Genomic DNA, 22,858 nt, shown 5'->3' on the forward strand with positions numbered 1-22,858 from the left:
ACAGTTCGCTATGATGTCCTGCAATCAAAACAACCAAACCAATTTCAACCAATGAAATGGGGTCACTCATTCTGATTTTTTTTTATTTTATTTATTTATTTAATTATTTATTTATTGTGGAAGGCTGCAGCATTAGACGAATAAGAGTTTCTCATTTATCCATGGTCAAAAATTCACGATGGCTGCCCATAAATGAGACTTTGACCACATGTACATTTTTATAATTAGGACAACTGGATTCCTTGGCTGTGAAAAAGTGTATTTAGGCACTGAGATCAAATTCAAATTCCAGCCATCATTTCTACAAATCCAAGATGGCCTCCATGGTGACTTCCTGGAAAATGGAATCATCTTTTTTTTTTTGAATTGTTACTCCATGTGCTTTACAAAAATGTATCATTTTACTAATGCAACCAAACTACAATGAACCAGACTGACAGATAAATACCACATTCTCTCTCTGTCCTGTTACTCATCTTTCTTCAAGCTAAAAAAAAAAAAAAAAAATGGCAAAAGGGTTTGAACTAGAACACCCCCCCAGCACACAAATTTATGACAAAGATTGCTCAATGCAGACATGCAGTAGCACTGTATGTTGTCAAATAATGCTTACTTACTGTACTGTAACACTAAGACAAACTATGTGCTGCTTGATCTTGTTGTTTCGAAAAAGCAGTCAAGAAATCAAGACATATTTGTGTGCATGAATGCATGCTTTCTTGAATTTTAAAAACGTGGGTGTCTGGAAGAGGTAAAAGCATTCAAAAGGTATTTTGCTTTGATTAATTTCTTTCATCAGCAGCTGTCAAGGAGATTAAGAGAATCACTGCTCAAGTACGTACTTATTTCACCAAACAAGAGCGTGAAAGAGAGTGAGTAAACAATAGCTTTTAATGCCACGCTTTTTGAGCATTTTAGATACGGATAAGTCAAATCACTGAAAAATGAATATTAAAGGAGAACCAGGAAGAGCGAGTGCCAGAAAAGAATAAACTGGTGGAATCAAAGGCAAAGAGACGATGTGTGATGCACACGAGGTGTCTTTAGGGGATGTTCAGGAGTGTGGTCAGTGTTCCATGGGTGCCTCATCATCTTCATCACTACAAGGCTCATAGTCCTCATCTAAGAGTGCATCGCCCTCCTCTTGCTGCATTTCTCCTCCCAGCTCCCTGAGCAGCTGTTCCACATGCTCCAACATCGGCTGGTCATCACAGTGCAGCTTACTGTACAGCTGGGAAAGAAGAGGGAAAAAAAATGATGATGCATGCGTGTAATAAAAGCAGTTAATCGTGGAGAGCATGAAGTGAAAAATTACACTGTACTGACTGTGGAGACATTTCACCAAATTAGATGCAGTGAGACAAACATACTTGACAAAAACTCTGTAGTTGAAGAAGAATGAAAGCAAATGACAACCTAGGCTCTGTTTTAGCAGTCATCTTTTCATTTGAGACAAAAACAATTTTATCAGTGTATTTATTTAGAACACAAACACTACATTAGAAAACAGAACTGGCTAATTAATGCTACTGGACGGGGCAAAAATGTCACTAGAAGTGCTCGGTTGTAGGACAGCCACAACAGATGAGGACGTCCAGGTGAAGGTAACGCAAATACCATGTTAGCCAGCAGAAGCCAACAAGCTAATGAATGTTATTGTATGAGGCATAAAATGTGAGTAAACTTATTTTTGAGGCCGCTGAATGCACAATCACAAATGAGGTAACCAGTAATTGTTTGAAACTTGGTGCACTACTGCTGTTCTTGTTGTTTCACAGTCCAAACAAGTGTTATTCAGCGTACTATTAAAGTTATATTACTTTTTTTTTCCCCAGAGTGTGCTCTTTCATTTTGAGAGCATGACTTCTTAAATTTACTCATTGTCTAAGACAAAGAATGTTTGTCTCATTCACACAGTACCTCATTCAGTACACAATAGCAGCTTGTCATTTGAGTAGATGCTGCCATCTTGGGGCCATACATGATAATGCAGTATTTTTTAAAGTCACTTCAGTTAACAACGTTGCAGGACCTCCAAAACTATCTAAAAAAACACCAAGAATTTATAGTTTGGAAAATATGTCAATCGACCATTTCTGAAAGTTCTTTTATATTTTGTGAGTTAAATGTGTGCATGTTTAGCTCAATTAAACATGGCTACAAGAGCAGTTACTGAGCTCTTTTTCAAAAACGTAAATTAGCCAGTTAGCTTCTGCTTGCTAATTTCGTGTATGCCTTCTAAATAAATAATGTACTAATTAAATTAATAAATTTTTGTCCTGAATGAAAAGATGACCCCTCCCTCCCACAGGTATCTAAAAATAAAAGTCTGGGTTATATTTGTCCGTAATTTCCCTTGAACTGTGCATCACTGCATGATCAGTAAAGAATAGAGTTGGGATGACTAGGGCAGGTTTCTTAATCCAGTTCTCAAGGACCCCAGAACGTGCACATTTTCCATCTCTCCCTGCTCCGCCACAAGCTGATTTGCTAATTCAGGTGTCTGTTAGGAGTTGATTGGCTGTGGTTGAGAACCCCTGGACTAGGGTAACATTAGTCATCAACTAGTCAGTGACTAAATTTGACAATGAATGAATTAAGCCAATTTCAAATCTTCATGGTGAAACTCAAATGTGACATTTATTTTAACAAATATAAGCACAAAATCACAAATACAAAAATTAGCATGAAGACAATACCTGCATTCATTTACTAGGCCTAGACCACCTGTTTGAGCTGACTAATTCACCTGCCAACATTCACACACTTTCTTCACTGAGTGAAGGGAGTATTGGCAGCTCCAGCAGGTCTAATCTTTTAAGGGTTAAATGAACTTAATAAATGGCTTTCAACTAGTCAACTAATAAAATATAGTCGACTATTAAGACTCATCGTCCCATCCCTAGTAAAGAACTGCTTGGCGGTGAGGGACGTGAGTAGTTTTGAGGTTTTAAGCCTTTAAGTGCTTAAAAACAAATCCAACAACAGCTGCACTGTGTCAGCCGCAGCCTGTAAAACGCCAGTGAAGAGTTTTTGTCTTTCATTTAGCAGATCAGCACATCTGATTCACTGTTCAGCAGCACGAGAGACAAAAAGATCATTTATCATCCTTTTCAATATACATGCACACAAAAAGAAAAGCTATCCTGATGCATATACGGAATGGGGCACACGCATGCACACATACACAAAGTGGTTATCTCAGCGAAATAAGCCATGAAAGAGCAAGATAAAAAATCCTGTTCTGAAAGCAGCAGGCAGATTAATCTCTGTAAAATACTCCGCTTGTGTGTAATTACTGAACTCAAAGTGGAGCTGGGTGATAAAACGCCCAGCACTACTGCTCAGGATGACAAGCACAAAAGTTTGTGTCTGTGTGTGCACAGACAGAAACATGCAAACTGATGCAATTCTTCATATTTTTACTGTTCTTTTCAAAAACAAAACTAGAGAGAGAGAGATAGAGAGAGGGCAAGTGGGGAATAGATTATATCTTCTAGGGATATAATCCTGTCTAATGAATGCAGTTTAACAACACATAAGTCACTGTAGACAATCAACAGCCGAGTGTCACAGTTCTGACTAAAAGCGTAACAAGGCCAGGGAAGTGAAGAACAGTGCCAGTGACTGCTTTGCCCCGGAATCAGTCTCTAAGCAACAGCAGGTCCTGACAGGAGACACACATCCCCGTGGGAACTCATTTGGTGTGTGAGGACGTGTGTGTGTGCGCATTTAAGTGACTGCTGCCTCTGCAGGTTGGAGCTCGAGGGAGGCGGCTCCTGACCCAAGTCCGGGCACAAGGTTTGTTCCTGGGGGAGCGCTGACCATTCTGCATGCATGCGGAGATAAACACTGATTTCCATTCTGCTGGCGTCACCTGAAAACGCCTGGAGATGTTTATCCATAGCGTGCAGTCTCAATGAACCAAGTTTTACAATAGGTCCAGATTCAATACCCAGAATAATTGCACATTACTGCCTCGGGAATAATGTTGGGGGGGTCAGTCTTTGGAAGAGGAAAAACTGCATAAAACACTGTGAATGTTTGTGAAGGTACTGCGTGTTCTGTACTGCAGAACAGTACGTGCACAAATTATATTTCTAAGTGAAGCACAAACCTATTGTGTCTGCGGGAGAAGATGTGATTATTCACTTTGCTGCTTTCAGATAGTAAGACAAACAGTAACTATTCTTTACACATTCACCAGCAAGTACTGCTGAGATCAGCACCACCACTGGGACCAAAAGAAAAACGGGAAAAAAAAAATTATCATTTAGAACAGCTGGTTGGAGATGGGGAGAGAGGGAGGGATTGTGCATCTGTGAAATGGTGCAACTCCTTTGATGGTCCACTTTCCTCTACTTTTATCACCGCAGTAACACTTTACTACTATCTGAAGCACACACATTTCTACACACAGGTGTACCTGTACATGTTTCCCCCTCGTTTTACACTAACAAATTTGTTAATACATATGCACAGCCATCCCACAACAGTGGTGCCACCATCATGCATATGTTGTGCCACAGTGCCTTTGTGACCATTGCAAAACTTCTATACTTTTGACTGTAACTCAGTTCAATTAATTTTATTTATAAAGCACCAAATCACAGTAAAGCTGCCTCAAGGCACTTCACAGGAGTAAGGTTTAACCTTACCAACCCCCCTGAGCAAGCACACAGGAGACAGTGGTAAGGAAAAACTCCCTCTGATGATATTGAGGAAGAAACCTCAAGCAGACCAGACTCAGAGTGGTTACCCACTGCTTAGGCCATTCTAACAGTTACAAGGTTTTTACAAATAATCAGTAGTTTTGCCAAAGCTTTACCAAGCTGAAGAAACAGCAAACAGAAAAAACAAACACAATAGCATTAAAAACAATATACAAATAGTGACTGGTTTGGAGGGCATCATTGTTGCCCAAGGCAGAAGGCCGCGGGCAACAATGATGGGTGACATTCCATTATGCTACCCGATAAACCAGTCACCATTTGTTTTATTATACATCTGTGTAGTTAATAAATTTATCTTTACAATTGTGTGAAAAATTTGCTAAGTCATTTCCCATTCAAAGTCAGGATTCCCCATAATGTCCTTAAGGTACCTGGATATCCCGTACCCGTAGTGAGTTCATGGTACCGTGTTTCAGCCTCTGGCCAGACTTGGAGCGCAGCAGTGGGAAGCTTCTCAAACTCCTCGGGTGAAACACCATGCAAATCGTTCCCACTGTCCTTCGCTATAAACTCCTTGAACAGTGCGGAACTTTTCTTGATACTTTTCGCGGTACTCTCACTGTCTTTCTTGGATAGAAGAGCGTTTATCCCATCAGTATCCACGGACGCAAACCTTCTGCTCCCCAGTTCATGATCGAGTGTGGCAGTGGGAAGCTTGTCGAACTCGTCGGGTGAAATGCCATACAAATCTTTCCCGTTGTCCTTCGCTAAAAACTCCTTGAACAGTACTGAACTTTTCTTGATATTTTTATTTTTTTATTTATTTAACCTTTATTAAAAATCTCTTTTGCAAGAGTGTCCTGGTCAAGACAGGCAGCAAGGTTGCATGTCAATTTATTGTATTTGTGATGGGCACTTGTTGCAGGGGTAGCCTCTGGCTGCCTGTGTTAGCTCGTTAGCATTGAGGCTAGCGGTTCTGTTGGCCGGGGAAGATCCGCTAGAACGGAGTTCAGCAGATTCCAGGAGTGGGGATCCGGGTCGCAGGGAGCTGGTGTTAGAATGGGCGCCAGAACTGGAGCCGGACGAGCGGGCAACGGAGTCAGACTGAGCACGCCCGTGCCGGGTCTGGTTCCAGCTGTGGAGACTGACGGTGCCCGGTTTGAGGACAGAGTACAGCACCGAAGTGGTTTTTGGCAGCTCGAATCCAGAGTCCGACCGTGGGGAGGAAGGGGGTGGGGCCGGTCCAGGTGGGGATAGGAGAAGAGCGAAGCGGAGGAGGAGCGACGGGGAGGTCGGTCCGCGGGGAGCCTCCGAGGGCCTGGTTGAAGCTTGTGGCGGAGTGCCCGGAGCCAGGCCCGGTGGGAGGACCCGGGGCCGGGTGGGGATCAAGATGGAGTTCGTCGACAACAAGCTGGGGCGCTACACAACTTTTAGCGGAAGAAAGACTGGCATTATGAAGACGCTCCATCCAGAGATGGGTGTGGTGTCTGTTCCAGAAACCGTCCTGTGCATCGGCAACATTTTCTGTATATTCATTTTGTGAACTGTTCTGTAATTTATGTCTGTATCATGGCCCAAGCAGAGGGTCACCCCTTTGAGTCTGGTCTGTTTGAGGTTTCCTCCTCAGAGGGAGTTTTTCCTTACCACTGTTGCTCTGGGGGTTAGTAAGGTTAGACCTTACTTGTGTGAAGTGCATTGAGGCAACTCTATTGTGATTTGGCGCTATATAAATGAAAATAAATTGAAATTGAAAATTGAACATTCCACCACACATACAGAATAAACAATTTACCAACCAATGAAAAGGTTTCAGTATGAAAGTTCAGAAACAACACATTTTTACAATCTGATTAAAAACAATCAGTTAAAACAACTACATGTCAATGTGCCAGCATCTCTATCATTTAAAAGTCCTTTAAAAGATTCTAAGGAGACCAGCTCCCTCAGTTTTAGGTCATTCTGTAAAAGGTTCCATGCAGAGGGTGCAGCAAACTGAAAGCCCTTCTTTCCCAGCTCTGACCGGACCTTTGGAACTGACAATAAAAAATGGTCGGCAGAACGAAGATGATAGGATCCAATACATTTCCGAGAAATATGCATTCGTAAGTAACCAGGAAGGTGACCAACATTTATAAATGAGTAAATACAGATGTCGAAGCCTGCGAAACGCCAAGGAGGTCCAACCAACACGAGCATAAAGAACACAGTGATGTGTAAGAGCTCTGAGGCCAGTGATGAACCTCAGAGCTCCATGATAGACAGTATCAAGAGCTCTCAGACTCTGAACTGATGAGTGTATGTACAATGCATCGCCATAGTCCAACATTGGCATAAAAGTGGCGGCAACAAGCCTCCTACAGGCTTCAAAGGACAGACAAGTCCGAATTCGAAAAAAAGCTTTTCGTGGTCCTCTCACTGTCTTTCTTGGAGAGAAGAGCATTTATCCTATGAGTATCCACGGACGGAAACCTTCTGCTCTCCGTCATGATGTCATCTGTGATGCATCACCCCTGGCACGCCAGAAACATTGTTGCCCCATTATGACAAAATTGGTCCGCAATCACTCATAATGTTGCCCAAAATGGTGCAGAATCAGTCAATAATGTGGCTATTGTTAACTCTGGATGATTTATTGTGAAAAGTATTGCAATTATTACACGCCAATCAGAACAAAGGATTTCAGTCAGATGTATAATACAGTGCATTATTAACTCTGTTTTGTTGCCAGAAACATTGACTACTGTAGTTCTAAGGGCCCTGTGACAGACTGCCTGTGAATCTTGAGCCTTATCTCTGTGTGACTGGGGCTTTACCGATTTCACAGGTTTGTGGGTTTAGTTTTTTGTAACTGTTTTTAAGGCTGTAAGGCACTTCCTGAAAATTGTTTAAATGCACTAAACAAGTATTTATTACTACTGTTGTTTTTGCCAGCCTTATATAATAATATATTCACTGTACAGCTGCATGGACTAAAGTGTCATATTTTGCCCAGGAAGCAGTCGATTATAATAAGCAGCACTAATGTACTGTGGACATAAAAATTCATCATGTACCCTCCATTTCTTTGCAGAAGATATTTTTGCCAATTCATGCAGCAGAATAAAGAAAAAAAGCTTAATCGTTCCCATCATTGTTCACCTTCTCTTCATTATCAATGCTTAACTTCCCCTTTCATTTCATTTCCTAATTCTTTCATTCCCCGGGCTTTTCTCTTCATTTTTCCCGTTATGCATTTGGCTCTGCTTTTCTTTCAGTCGTGCACGCACATGTTCACGCACCGAATGACCTTCCTGTCAAGCAGACAGATACATCTTCACACCCTCACCTCTGAAAAGTGAGCATGAGAAGATGCGTGTGCACTTAAACCTGCGCACATTTAACATGTTTGCAGCGTTGCTTCGTCCTGTTTGAATGCACGGCACTCGTACTGTGCACTCTTCGCGTTATTGATAAGTGAGGATACTGTTGTATGGCTGGGGGGCCTGGCTGCCTTTTTGTTTCTGTCTTTTGTTTTTCCTTCCAGGTGGCTTGCATTTGGGACTGAGTGGCTGTGTAGCTGAGTTTATCAGGACCTCACCCTGATCACCTGAGGCTGATCACCTGCGGCTCGTCAGGACTCACAGCTGTGGTGCATCTACATGGATTGGAACATGGTGGCATTTAAGACTGGAGTACACAGTGTGTATTTGCCAGAGACTCGACCTTGTGACCAGACGGGTGAGATCGTCGTCTCGGGAGCCATCTCATCATCAGTGGATGCAGAGAACGTCCAGGTTTGATGCATGGTCTGTGAAAGAGGAGGGGGTGAGGTCTCACGCTCGTCAGCACACTTCCTGAGGTACGTTAGATTTTGTGACTAACATTTATACAGTCAGTAAATGTGGTGTCCCTCACACCTTATTATATTGAGCTGTATGTTGGTCGTGTAATCAGCTTCCACTGCAGTGGAGTTTTGTGAACTGGATGTTCCATGCCTGCAGGGTGGGAAGCTGATTAGTAACCAAGCCAGGAAGTGTTTGCTGTTTGTGCACCTTTGAGCGTTCTCTCTGTGTGTTGAGTGTGGACTCACATAATGATTCCTTCTTTCACAGACTCGGTTTGTTGCGGCCATCTGGGGGGTGTCGGCGGGGTCCTTGGGTCCGAATTGGTTCTGGCTCCGGACCGTTAGCGCTGCTGGGAGTGCACCGCAAAACCACCACGCCAGACCGCACACTTTTATATTTATCACAGCACTGTTATGTTCATTAAATTCTGTTATCCTTTGTACCGTGCTCTGCTTATTTTATACTGGGTCCTTCAAACGCTGGTCGGTTCTCCGGGCTGCGTCCGACACATAACAGATACTGGAGACATTTTTAGTGTTTTGTCTTCACTTTTGCACCTCTGTCACACACAATCAAAAACACACTCTGTCTGAGACTGGACCTTCCTGAATGTGAACACAGAATGTTACTGACACTCTCAGGAGGGCCGACCACACGCGTGCATTAAACTCTCCAGTCACAGACTCTGTGAGGGAAGGCATTAAAATTACATGACAGGTACCATTTGCACTGACCTAAACCACAATCTGTGCTCATGGGACACACTTTCAGCCATATCAAAGAGTAAAGCTTTTGACCCTCATTTGCCTGAATGAAACCTGGACGCAAGCACGTGCACGCTCGCCGTCCTGCGTGCATGCAGTGCAGATCCTTTCTCGGTCGCACCCTATCTGGCCGAGACTCAAATTCCATTTCACGTCTGGTTTACTATTGATTTTAGCTGCACCACTATTCACCAGCTACACCCACAACACCCCCTGTGCACACACACCCTACATGCAATCTGCTCTCCTCCTCCACTTCTCTCCAGCTTCCAACTCCTCTCATCCTCTCCATTCTTCCCCATTGTCCCCCCCCCCCCCCTTTTTTAGAGCAGCTCTGCTGAGTGCGGTGTGTGAGCTCATGTATTGATCATGGAAGAGATGAATAACGAATACGATTCTTCACAAATAATTAGATATGCAAGCTGGCACATGCTAACTGTAATTAAATATGTGCATCCACATAAGGTGCGCCTGTGCGAGCCTGAGTGCTTTAACTCGCCAAACACACACCCACGCAAACTCTTACTTAGCAAAGTCATAAAGTATGCACAGAAGTGGACTGGCGCCAAAACAAGTTGTAGAGCTTTGGGGCCTCATTTCCATGTTGGAGCCAATTTTAACTAGCAGACTGACTCGTCGTTAATAATTACCAATCATGGTGATGCTCAGACACAAAGCACTGATATAAACAAGGGAAAAATTCCATCGCACATTGTATAGTTGTACTGGCATGTGAATGAAAAAAGGGCTAAAAAATGAAGTGCACAACACAAGCTCTTTCTTGCCAAGTACAATTTCACCTTTTAATGGTTTCTGTGCATTCACCTTTCACATTATTCTGTCCTTGTTGCTTTCACTCACTCCACAAACAGCAGAGCTGTTTGTCACGCTCCGATGCCTGACTCAATCCTTTCCCCAGTCCTTCACTCTTATTCTTTCATGTTTTCTGCAAAAGTGGTTCAGTGCTTAATTCTACTTAGTACTCAATTTCAGTTTTTCAATTTGTTTGATTCTTTATTAACTCTCTCCACAAACTTGTCAGCTTAACTCTGTATGCGCACGCTCATTTCCATACATAGTAAATCCTCGGCTTGACTCTACTCTGCTCACCTTTTTCAGTTTTCCCATCGGCCAAACCTGGTACTATTTCTGCTTTGTTCTCTGGCTGAGATAAAGTCACTGATGAAGCAATGGACCACCAATGATCAGGACTTGAGTGCTACCTATGCAGTTTGGGCTTCACAGATCCTTCTGTCCAATTATCAGCCTTTGAGTTCAATGGGGAACTGTAGAAAACTAAAATGTACTGAAGACATGTGAAATACTCTGGATCGGGGTGGGCAACTTGTTCCAGAAAGGGCCAAGAGGGTGCAGGTTTTCTCTGCAGCCACTGACTCCACCATGTGATTTCACTGATTAATATCACTTTGAGCAGATGGAATCAGTTAATCAGTGAAATCACCTGGTGGAGGCAGTGGCTGCAAAGAAAACCTGCACCCTCTTGGCCCTTTCTGGAACAAGTTGCCCACCGCTGCTCTGGTTGAATTCTGGAGAATGATCCTTCTATAACTGAACTGACTTAGAACACAAGTGGCCAACTATATTCCATTTCCTGAGACCGTGTTTTTTTTGAGCCATCGGTTGTTGCAACCACTTGAGACCACTCTTGATGTACATAGTTGCTTAGCTGTAACATTTCTGTCTTTGCATGTTTGATCATTCTTTGTTGTGCTTTGTTTTAGTTGTTATTTTGTTACTGGTATGACCAAAGCAATACTAAGTCTGGTCTGTGTGAGACTTTTTCCTATAACCAAAAAAAAAAAAAAGTCTGAGGGAATTTTTCCTCAACAGTAATGTGCTTGCTCAGGGGATAGACAAGTTTAGACCGTATTGTTGTGAAGTACCTCAGGGTGACTTATGTTGTGACTTGGTGCTGTACAAATAAACTGATTTGAATTAAGAGAATCACCACTAGCACTGTGCCATCACTGTGCGAGATAGAAGACAAAGACGCCTTGAACAAACCCACCATTTTAAAAATACTGTTGGGCAATTCACTGATAAGTGTGTGTCATGGTGAAGATGAGGTTGAGGCAGTTTCATGTAGTATCATGATGACAAGATACTACTATAGAGCTGCGTGTTATATCATTTCAGCAACATCATATTTAGGACTTTTATTGTGAAATGGCAGAACTGAAGAACTATGTTTCCTTTGTAGTGTACTGACTGAGAAAGAAACTCTCTGTGGTAGAGCTCAGCTTAGGGTATAACTGTGCTGAAAATGAGTTTGAACAGAAGAAAAACAGAAATGCTGAAACCCCCCCCCCCCCACCCCCCAAAAAAACCATCAACTTCAGTTCCATGGAATTACTTCAGGTAAACAACAGAGGATGTTGACCAAAAACAGGTAATTTGTTGAAAGTTCATTGCAGTCTTCCAACTCTTTTTTTTAAAGACTTTGTTGGTTTTTATCTTCTGCGTATTCATCTACAAAACAATCATGATCATTCTAGAATGAGTAATTCTTCTCAAATCGAGCTATTTGAGTTACATTTGAGAAAATCCCTGCATGTTTTCACACTGCAATATATACTGCAGAAAAAACAACTCTACAATGTCAGTTTTGTCAACATCGTGCAGACAAGGTGCTACAATCAGCAGTGGAAAAGGAAGCACCTGGCACCAACAGCAAGTAGAGTTGAGTCAAAGTGCCATCCTGTGAAAAACAGGGATGGGAATTAAATCCACTGGAATCTCATGTCTCAGACATCACGAGTTCCTCTCATCAATGCCACCATGTTTTGATGTTGCAAAAACTAATCTGTCAATACATCAGACATATCGTCATGATGCCAAACTCTGCACCTAGCAAAAAGAAAAAGGTCTGCAGTCAAGCTAAAAACCTCTGTAGAGGTACATTTTTCCAATACGGAAAACTTATCAGGACTCCATAAGGGAACTGATAAGAATCAGACCGAGAATGGCATTGATATTGAAAAAAATCTGATCAATTCCCATTCCTAGTGGAAAAGTGCCATTATCCTCTTCCCCACTTGCATTTCTCTTCTTGGCAGCTCAGAATTCACCTCACTCCTCTGTAAATCACAGACATCACCACTGGACCCTGGTTAGACAGAATTGTGACTAAACTGCCGGACAAAGAGACAACTTCAATATATTACCACTGTGCTGTCCCTACTCATCTGTAGAGGAACATGATGGAGATGGGTGAAGGGAGGGTGAGCTGGGAGGTGAAAGAGAGAGAAAGAAAGAAAGAGAGAGAGAGAGAGAGAGAGAGAGAGAGAGAGAGAGAGCAAGAGAGAGACAGAGACAGAGAGAGAGAAATCAGAGGTTGTGAGTGCCATCCCTCACTCCGAGCTGTCTGATTTACAAGCCTATTGGATTTAGACTAACATGAATCACTACTGCGCAGAAGCATTGCTCCCTGACAGAATGAATGAGACACATCAGTCTGTGTGAGACAGACAGAGCCAGAGAAAGAGGTATATTTAAACCTGTCTGAGAGGCACAAAAAGATATGGTGAATGTTCAGATTCTTTCACGTTCACAGCACTGTTAGTCCTCCTGTGATAACTAGTTTTAGTAGTCTACCCTGAAGTATCCATCTGTACCTGTGTTGCACTATTCAAGACTTACTGTACGTTAGCATTTTGGAGATGAGTCACGATGCATAATATCAGTGATTTAATAAAGATTATCCTGTGCCGATACCTTCTTAGCATTGGTCAGGTATGATCTGGATGCCTCCTTCAAAGCAAAAGCCTCCCCCTCCTCCTTTTCTGCTGCTCCCCTTTCTTGCTGTTCCTTTGCTTTTACCATCTGAAGGTAGCACACCCAGCCATTGAGGTACCACACCTGGGAGGCAAAGAGAAATAAAGGAGGGTTGAGGTGGGTCAGAAGTGATAAGGGCAGAGAGAGAGAAAAAAAAGTTCCTTTTTTGTACTAAGTAAGCTGCAACAAAGGCTCAATGCAGCACATACTCACAAAATACAGCCCCTTGAATAAGAATTTTCAGACATACAGTACCAACCGCACACATACAAGCAATTATTCATTACTCTGAGCCAAACCTGACATATATGGCACACTCATTTTTGAATGCCCACACAAATGTACGTGCACATAATGTGACTTCAACATTATTCAAGGTGTAACAAAAACCATAGCTGAACTCAGCCGCCCACATGGTGTGTACAGCCAGAGCATTTTAAGTTCTGGCCCCAAACCTGGATAAATGAGTAGAGTTGTGTCAGGAAGGGCATCTGGCATAGGTTTTGCCACATGCAGGTCACAAATCTAATTCCCATACTGACTCAGTCGAGGCCTGAGCTAACAAAGACCACAACCAATGCTGTTGTCCAACAGGGTGCTGACAGAAATTGGGCGAAGAAGGAGGTGAAGAAGAAGAGGAGGAGGAGGGTGAGGAAGAGAGCATGAGAGCATGTCTGGAGGAAGAGGGAGAGGAGGAAAGTTAGAAGTGTGGAAATGAGAGTTGGGACTTTACTAGTCATCCTGCCAACATTCAAAGGGGGAGAGTTGTATAATATGATGATGATGGTATGTGTATAAAACACCAAGTGAAATGGAAGTCATGCCATGAGCATCAGGGTGAAGTCAAACTGTTGTATCATGACGTGCATGGGAAGAGAAATGTTGTAGAGGGATGTCATAGCAAAACAATTGTTTATTTTGTGATAAAAGCATGGAATTTGGCACACATATTATAAATTAACTAATGTTTATTGTCAGATATGGAGCCATCCTGGAGCTGACCTCTAATGAGCTACAGGGGTCAATTTTTTTTTTTTTTTTTTTTTTTTTTTATTTTATATAGCGCCAAATCACAACAAACAGTTGCCCCAAGGCGCTTTATATTGTAAGGCAAGGCCATACAATAATGATGTAAAACCCCAACGGTCAAAACGACCCCCCTGTGAGCAAGCACTTGGCTACAGTGGGAAGGAAAAACTCCCTTTTAACAGGAAGAAACCTCCAGCAGAACCAGGCTCAGGGAGGGGCAGTCTTCTGCTGGGACTGGTTGGGGCTGAGGGAGAGAACCAGGAAAAAGACATGCTGTGGAGGGGAGCAGAGATCGATCACTAATGATTAAATGCAGAGTGGTGCATACAGAGCAAAAAGAGAAAGAAACAGTGCATCATGGGAACCCCCCAGCAGTCTACGTCTATAGCAGCATAACTAAGGGATGGTTCAGGGTCACCTGATCCAGCCCTAACTATAAGCTTTAGCAAAAGGAAAGTTTTAAGCCTAATCTTAAAAGTAGAGAGGGTGTCTGTCTCCCTGATCTGAATTGGGAGCTGGTTCCACAGGAGAGGAGCCTGAAAGCTGAAGGCTCTGCCTCCCATTCTACTCTTACAAACCCTAGGAACTACAAGTAAGCCTGCAGTCTGAGAGCGAAGCGCTCTATTGGGGTGATATGGTACTACGAGGTCCCTAAGATAAGATGGGACCTGATTATTCAAAACCTTATAAGTAAGAAGAAGAATTTTAAATTCTATTCTAGAATTAACAGGAAGCCAATGAAGAGAGGCCAATATGGGTGAGATATGCTCTCTCCTTCTAGTCCCCGTCAGCACTCTAGCTGCAGCATTTTGAATTAACTGAAGGCTTTTTAGGGAACTTTTAGGACAACCTGATAATAATGAATTACAATAGTCCAGCCTAGAGGAAATAAATGCATGAATTAGTTTTTCAGCATCACTCTGAGACAAGACCTTTCTGATTTTAGAGATATTGCGTAAATGCAAAAAAAGCAGTCCTACATATTTGTTTAATATGCGCTTTGAATGACATATCCTGATCAAAATGACTCCAAGATTTCTCACAGTATTACTAGAGGTCAGGGTAATGCCATCCAGAGTAAGGATCTGGTTAGACACCATGTTTCTAAGATTTGTGGGGCCAAGAACAATAACTTCAGTTTTATCTGAGTTTAAAAGCAGGAAATTAGAGGTCATCCATGTCTTTATGTCTGTAAGACAATCCTGCAGTTTAGCTAATTGGTGTGTGTCCTCTGGCTTCATGGATAGATAAAGCTGGGTATCATCTGCGTAACAATGAAAATTTAAGCAATACCGTCTAATAATACTGCCTAAGGGAAGCATATATAAAGTGAATAAAATTGGTCCTAGCACAGAACCTTGTGGAACTCCATAATTAACTTTAGTCTGTGAAGAAGATTCCCCATTTACATGAACAAATTGTAATCTATTAGACAAATATGATTCAAACCACCGCAGCGCAGTGCCTTTAATACCTATGGCATGCTCTAATCTCTGTAATAAAATTTTATGGTCAACAGTATCAAAAGCAGCACTGAGGTCTAACAGAACAAGCACAGAGATGAGTCCACTGTCCGAGGCCATAAGAAGATCATTTGTAACCTTCACTAATGCTGTTTCTGTACTATGATGAATTCTAAAACCTGACTGAAACTCTTCAAATAGACCATTCCTCTGCAGATGATCAGTTAGCTGTTTTACAACTACCCTTTCAAGAATTTTTGAGAGAAAAGCCCTGTGTAATTCAATAAAGAATTACACAAGGCTCAAAATTTAAAAATGCTCCAATCATGTTGAAAACTATACCACATTATTTGTGTGATCATAATGATTCCAAAAAGGTATAGTTTGGACTATCTATGACTGAATATTCTGGAGTTATGGGGTAAAAACAGAAAAAATGGTGACAAAGTGTTGTGTGTTGGGGGGTGTGGCTGGATATTTTGGTGTTCTTTTCTTTTCTTTGCTCTTCAGGTGGCATGGAAACTGATTTGTCTGTGGAGAAGGTGCTGGCTGAAGAGTCCTCACCCTCATCAACATCATGTGTAGCACCTGTGACTGGTGCTCACATGCAACCTTAAAGACTTTCAGCTGAAGCAATTGGCTGGCGTTCTGCATTTAAGTCATGTGTGATTCAAGCAGAACTGCCGGGAACTCGACCTTGTGATGTTCGTTTGTGAGACGCTGAGGACCGCGCCTGGGTTTGACACATCGAGCCCGTGAAGCAGGGAAGGGTGAGGACACATGCTGTCAGCACACATTAAAGGTAATTAAGTGTTTGATTAATTGTTGATAGTAACTTGGTGTTTTGTTACACAGTATACTTGAATTGTGATGAGAATTGTGCAGCTTGCTTCTCACTGCTGTGGCGTGCGGATAAGTGATTCTCCACCTGTTGTGAGAAGCTGCTCATTTGCATAAAGTTAAAAAAGATTCAGACCTGAATGTGTTGCTGATAGCGTGTGTCTTTTGAAAGATATTGTTGTAACTGCTGACTTACCTCACCTCTTCTTTGCTTCACAGAGAGTCGGTTTGTCGTGTCCACCTGGGGGGTGTTTGGCGGTGGTAGTGAGTCCAGGAGCGCCGGGCTTTGATCCTTGCGGGCGCTGGAGAGCGTGCCAACAGTCACTCCACAAGAGGGACGCTGTTTTTGTTTTTACACCTTTTATGCACAGTGGGTGTAATAAATATATTGTTTTTGGAACCGCTTTCTGGTTATTTGTAGCGCTGGGTTCCGTCTGACGCAGGTCCGCTCCTCAACCCGCGTCGACACATAACACAAAGATCAGTTTCAGTTTGTACAGGGGTCAAAAGTTAAAGTTGTTCCAATTTTGGTAAAAAGGTGATGCAAATTATTGGTTGGAATAAAAAGGATTAATAAATGGAATAGTTTTGACTGTGTTGAATGCTTGGTCTCCAAAGTAAAGGTCAAACAAGGTCAATGTCCATTGAATTCTATGACATATCACATATGATACCCCGTAACATAAGTAAGCATGACAGGTGGTGCAAACTATTCCTTTTTAAAATGCTATTAACTCAGCCAATAAATTGGAACAACTTTAACTTTTGACCCTTGTACAAACTGAAGCTGACCTTTGTAACCATTTTTGCTGTTTTTACCCCGTAACTCCATGGAATTCAGTCATAGATAGCCCAAAGTGTACCTTTTTGGAATCATTATGATCAGACAAATAGTGTGGCATAGTTTCCAGCATGATTAGAGCATTTTTAAATTTTGACCCCTATGTAATTCTTTATTGACCACTGTAGCTCATTAGAGGTCAGCTCCAGGATGGCTCCTTATCTGAAAATAAACATTAGTTAATTTATAATATGTGTGCCAAATTCCATGCTTTTATCACAAAATGAACAATTTTTATGTAAATTTTTAGCTAAGCTGCACCGCTACTGCGATCATTCACAAGGAAGAGTATGTTAAGAGTGTATTAGTTTAATAGGGCTGTTCCACAGAGTGCTGTTCCTGCTCGTTTCATCCCAAATAGGAAATCGGAGTTCGTTTTGAAGCATCACAGAAACTTCTTGATCCATCTTTTGTCAATCTTGAACAAACTTGGCATACACAGTAGTTACGGCCAACATTGGCACCAGTTTTGAAATCAGGGTGAAATTTTCAAATTTCAAAAATTCCATCATCAATTCGGCAAATTGGCACCAGTATGCGATCACTTCCGGGTGTTTGTAGTCTTAACAGTTTCAATCATGTCCATTTTTAAATGGGTAGTCCTAGTGAGTACAGTTGAAACAGGTAACAAACTGGCCGACAGTGTCACACTGCGATATTGTGAAGTAGGAAGCTGCCGACCAGGTCAGCCTCGCCGGCCTCCTGCAGAGCATCACAGCGGAGCTCTGAAAGCGGAGGTTGGTCTTGAAGTCCTGAGCGATTTCTCTCACCAGGCACTAGAAGGGCAGCTTGCGGATCAGCAGCTCGGTGCTCGAGGACCACAATGTAAATAAGCATCCGTATTGGAAGCGTTCTTGTGTTATCGGCATGTTCACTGTTGTTTCACTGGAGTGTGAAGTTCGCTGATCCACAGCAGGATTGTTTTCCACCGGCGCGGCTCCACCTGAAGCCCGAGGTGTCAGCGCAGTTCCACCGGCGCGGCTTTACCGAGGCCCGAGGCGTCAGCGCACATCCACCGGCGCGGCTCCACCTGAAGCCCGAGGTGTCAGCGCACATCCACCGGCGCGGCTCCACCTGAAGCCCGAGGCGTCAGCGCAGTTCCACCGGCGCGGCTTTACCGAGGCCCGAGGCGTCAGCGCACATCCACCGGCGCGGCTCCACCTGAAGCCCGAGGCGTCAGCGCAGTTCCACCGGCGCGGCTTTACCGAGGCCCGAGGCGTCAGCGCACATCCACCGGCGCGGCTCCACCTGAAGCCCGAGGCGTCAGCGCAGTTCCACCGGCGCGGCTTTACCGAGGCCCGAGGCACCAGCGCACATCCACCGGCGCGGCTCCACCTGAAGCCCGAGGCGCCAGCGCAGTTCCACCGGCGCGGCTTTACCGAGGCCCGAGGCGTCAGCGCACATCCACCGGCGCGGCTCCACCTGAAGCCCGAGGCGTCAGCGCAGTTCCACCGGCGCGGCTTTACCGAGGCCCGAGGCGTCAGCGCACATCCACCGGCGCGGCTCCACCTGAAGCCCGAGGCGTCAGCGCAGTTCCACCAGCGCGGCTTTACCGAGGCCCGAGGCACCAGCGCACATCCACCGGCGCGGCTCCACCTAAAGCCCGAGGCGCAAGCGCAGTTCCACAGGCGCGGCTTTACCGAGGCCCGAGGCGCCAGCGCGGAGTTATCTGACCATGGGTCCGAAGAAGGCACTGACGGCGGAGGAGGGAGACGATATCAAGAAGTCCCTGGACTTTTTGTCTGAGGAAATCTATGTGGTTAAAATGCAGCAGAAAACCATTATGGACTGGTGGAAGAAGTGAAGGCTCTCCGGATCCAGAATGCCGAGAAAGACCGGCGTCTGGTGTACCTGGAGAACCGTGTTGCGGAGTTGGAACAGTACACAAGGATGAACGACGTTATTATTACAGGAATTCATATTAAACCTCGATCCTACGCACGGGCGGTGTCAGAAGACAGCGGAGGGGAGGCCAACGAGCAGGAGGCCAGCTCAGTGGAACAACAGGTGGCTGACTTCCTGCAATCTAAAGGTATTCAAATGGACTGTAATAACATTGAAGCGTGCCACCCCCTGCCCAGGAGAGAGGATGGAGACAAGCGAGCAGTTATAATGAGGTTTGTCAACAGAAAACATAAAATGGCATTGTTAAAACAGGGACAGAAACTTAAAGGAACAAACGTATTCATCAATGAACATCTGACCAAAAGAAACGCAGACATCGCCAGGAAAGCTCGTTTCTTAAAAAAGCAGGGAAAAATTCAACAGACATGGACATCCAACTGCAAAACATTTATCAAATTGAATGGAACACCAGAACAAGCGAAGGTTATGGTAATCAGGAACATCGAGGATCTGGACAAATACGACCAATAAGGTATGAGGACACAAACACATCACAACACCATGACACAGACCAGAGGAACCTATTCATCTACTACCTATTCATCTACATCTGGAGACAAGAAGGATATAACTCAAAGGATTGCTGATCATGGAAAAGTAGAACTGAGAACATTTAAATACACAGACCACAATGTACTGGACTTGGAGCACGATATAGACCCGGACAATAATTTCTTCTCAAATATCAATGACAGTTGTTGCTATTATACAGATGAACAGTTTAATCGGATCATTAAAACGGATAACAAATTATCAATAATCCATTTCAACAAGAATATTTAAGTCAGTTTAAAAAAATATTTAACATAATTGCTATATCAGAAACATGGATCAATGAAGATAAAGGAATGGATTTTGAACTGGATGGATATGAATTTAATTGTGTAAACAGAAAGAATAAGAGTGGAGGAGGAGTGGCTGTGTATGTGGATAAGAACATGGATTATAAAATAGTAGACAATATGACAACTGTGATTGATAACTTATTAGAATGTATAACTATTGAAATATGTGAAGAAAAAAGCAAAAATGTATTAGTCAGCTGTATATATAGAGCACCAGGATCTTGTATTGAAACATTCACTGACTGTATGGGAAAAATGTTCTCAAAAACTAATCAAAAAAACTGTGTTCATTTGTGGTGACTTAAATACTGATCTGCTCAATCCAAATAAGCATAAAATAACAGATGAATTTATCAGTATAATGTACAGTATGAGTTTATATCCAAAAATCACCAGGCCAAGCAGAATTACATCCCATAGTGCTACCTTAATTGATAATATATTCAGCAATGATATTGAGAATAACACTGTGAGTGGATTATTAATCAATGACATTAGTGATCATCTACCAGTTTTCATCATTTATAATAGAAACCATCAGCGGAATCAGCCAGAGGAGAAAATAAAATACAGGCGAGTGCGGACAGAGGAAAACATGAACACACTAAAGAAGGATTTACAGGAGCAAAACTGGGAAAAGGTATACAGTGAAAGTGATGTTGATAGTGCATATGAAACTTTTTTACAAATATTTACATCATTATATGATAAAAATTGTCCAATTAAACAAGACTACAGAAAACAAAAAATCCAAGCTCGACCATGGATGACGAAAGGGTTATGAAATGCATGTAATAAGAAAAATACACTGTATAGAGAATTCATAAAACTAAAGACTAAAGAGGCAGAAAATAGATATAAGAAATACAAAAATAGATTAACTAATATTATACGGGTATGTAGGAAGGAATATTATAGTAACATATTATATAATAACAAAAACAATATTAAAGGAATATGGGATATATTAAATAGCATTATCAAAAATGGTAATAAAAAACAGAGTTACCCTCAGTATTTCATTGATAATAATGTCAAGAAGGAAAATAAGGATGAGGTAGTCAACGGTTTTAATACTTTTTGGAAATATTGGACCAAGCTTGGCAGAAAAAATTCCCGATTCCCAACCTGAGGATTGGGATAATAATCTCATAGAAAGAAATCCCTGTTCAATGTTCCTCACAGCAGTGGATGGAAAAGAAATTATAGACATTGTGAATAATTGTAAATATAAAACATCTACCGATTTAAATGAAATTGATATGGTGGTGGTAAAACAGGTCATTGAATGGATTGTAGAACCATTAACATACATCTGTAACTTATCATTTCAAACCGGTAAATTTCCCAATCAAATGAAAATAGCTAAGGTTGTGCCGCTGTATAAGACTGGGGATAGACACCACTTCACAAATTATAGACCTGTTTCTTTGCTTCCACAATTTTCCAAATTATTAGAAAAGTTATTCAATAATAGATTAGACAAATTCATAAATAAACATAAATTACTTACTGATAGTCAATATGGATTCAGAGCACATAGTTCAACATCACTTGCATTAATAGAATCAGTTGAGGAGATTACAAATGCCATAGACCACAAATTACATTCAGTTGGAATATTTATAGACCTTAAAAAGGCTTTTGATACAATCAATCATGACATATTAATCAGTAAACTTGAACAGTATGGGATTAGGGGGTTGGTGTTGCACTGGGTGAGAAGCTACTTAAGTAACAGAAAACAGTTTGTGAAGTTGGGGGAATATACATCATCATGCTTGGACAATGCTTGTGGCGTCCCACAGGGGTCAGTATTGGGTCCAAAACTGTTTCTAATTTATATAAATGATATTGTCAATGTTTCCAAAATATTAAAATTAGTATTATTTGCAGATGACAAAAGCATTTTTTGTTCAGGGGGGGATTTGCAGGAGTTACTGAGGAGGATCAGTATAGAAATGGGAAAATTGAAAATATGGTTTGACAGAAACAAATGATCATTAAACTTAAGTAAAACAAAATACATGTTATTTGGCTATTGTAATACAGACATACAGGTTCAGTTACAAATCGAGGGGGTAGATATTGAAAGGGTACATGAAAATAAGTTTCTGGGGGTGATAATAGATGATAAGATAAACTGGAAGACTCATATAAAACATATACAAAGTAAACTGTCAAGAAGCATTTCAGTTCTAAACAAAGCGAAACATATTCTGGACCACAACTCACTCCGCATTCTTTACTGCTCACTGGTTTTACCATATTTACAGTACTGTGCAGAGGTATGGGGTAATACTTATAAAGGTACAACACAATCACTATCAGTAATGCAGAAAAGAGCTATAAGAATTATTCATAATACTGGCTATAGAGATCATACAAATCCACTATTTTTACAATCCAAATTCTTAAAATTCACAGACTTGGTTCATTTTCAAACAGTACAAATTGTGTATAAAGCAATAAACAATTTACTTCCAGCAAATATTAAAAATATGTTTTTTAACAGATCAGGGGATTACAGTCTGAGGGGGAAATTTAATTTAAAGCATCAGTGGGCACGAACAACATTAAAAGGTTTCTGTATTTGTCTGTGGGGTGAGGATGTGGAACAGATTGGGAGTGGGGCTCAAGCAATGTCCAAGCATGAACCAGTTCAAACAGCGGTACAAAAATATGTTTTTTTCTAGGTATAGGGAGGAGGAAGGGTAATGAGGGTTAGGGTGTTTTTGTTTTTTGCTTCGGCTTGTAAATATATAGTATTTTGTATGTAAGTAGGTATGTGTAGGTGTATATTTATGTTTGTGTATATATATGTGTATATATATATGTATATGTGTATATATGTGTGTATATGTGTATATGTGTATGTA

General features: G+C 42.0%; 1 protein-coding gene across 2 annotated transcripts in view; it reads right to left on the reverse strand.

Moving 5' to 3' along the window:
• Positions 1 to 694: 694 nt before the first annotated feature.
• Positions 695 to 22,858, reverse strand: part of si:dkey-12j5.1 (probable assembly chaperone of rpl4) — an 86,027-nt gene continuing 63,863 nt past the window's right edge. For both annotated transcript variants that reach the window (XM_034174927.1, XM_034174928.1), the window contains exons 10-11: positions 12,997 to 13,140; positions 695 to 1,231 (exon numbers count right to left, since the gene is read on the reverse strand). In XM_034174927.1, the coding sequence (XP_034030818.1) occupies positions 1,067 to 1,231; positions 12,997 to 13,140 (309 nt within the window). In that variant the 3' untranslated portion in view covers positions 695 to 1,066. The remainder of the gene's footprint in view (positions 1,232 to 12,996; positions 13,141 to 22,858) is intronic.

The sequence above is a fragment of the Thalassophryne amazonica genome, chromosome 7 (genome assembly GCF_902500255.1).
Source record: "Thalassophryne amazonica chromosome 7, fThaAma1.1, whole genome shotgun sequence".
Taxonomy (NCBI): domain Eukaryota; kingdom Metazoa; phylum Chordata; class Actinopteri; order Batrachoidiformes; family Batrachoididae; genus Thalassophryne; species Thalassophryne amazonica.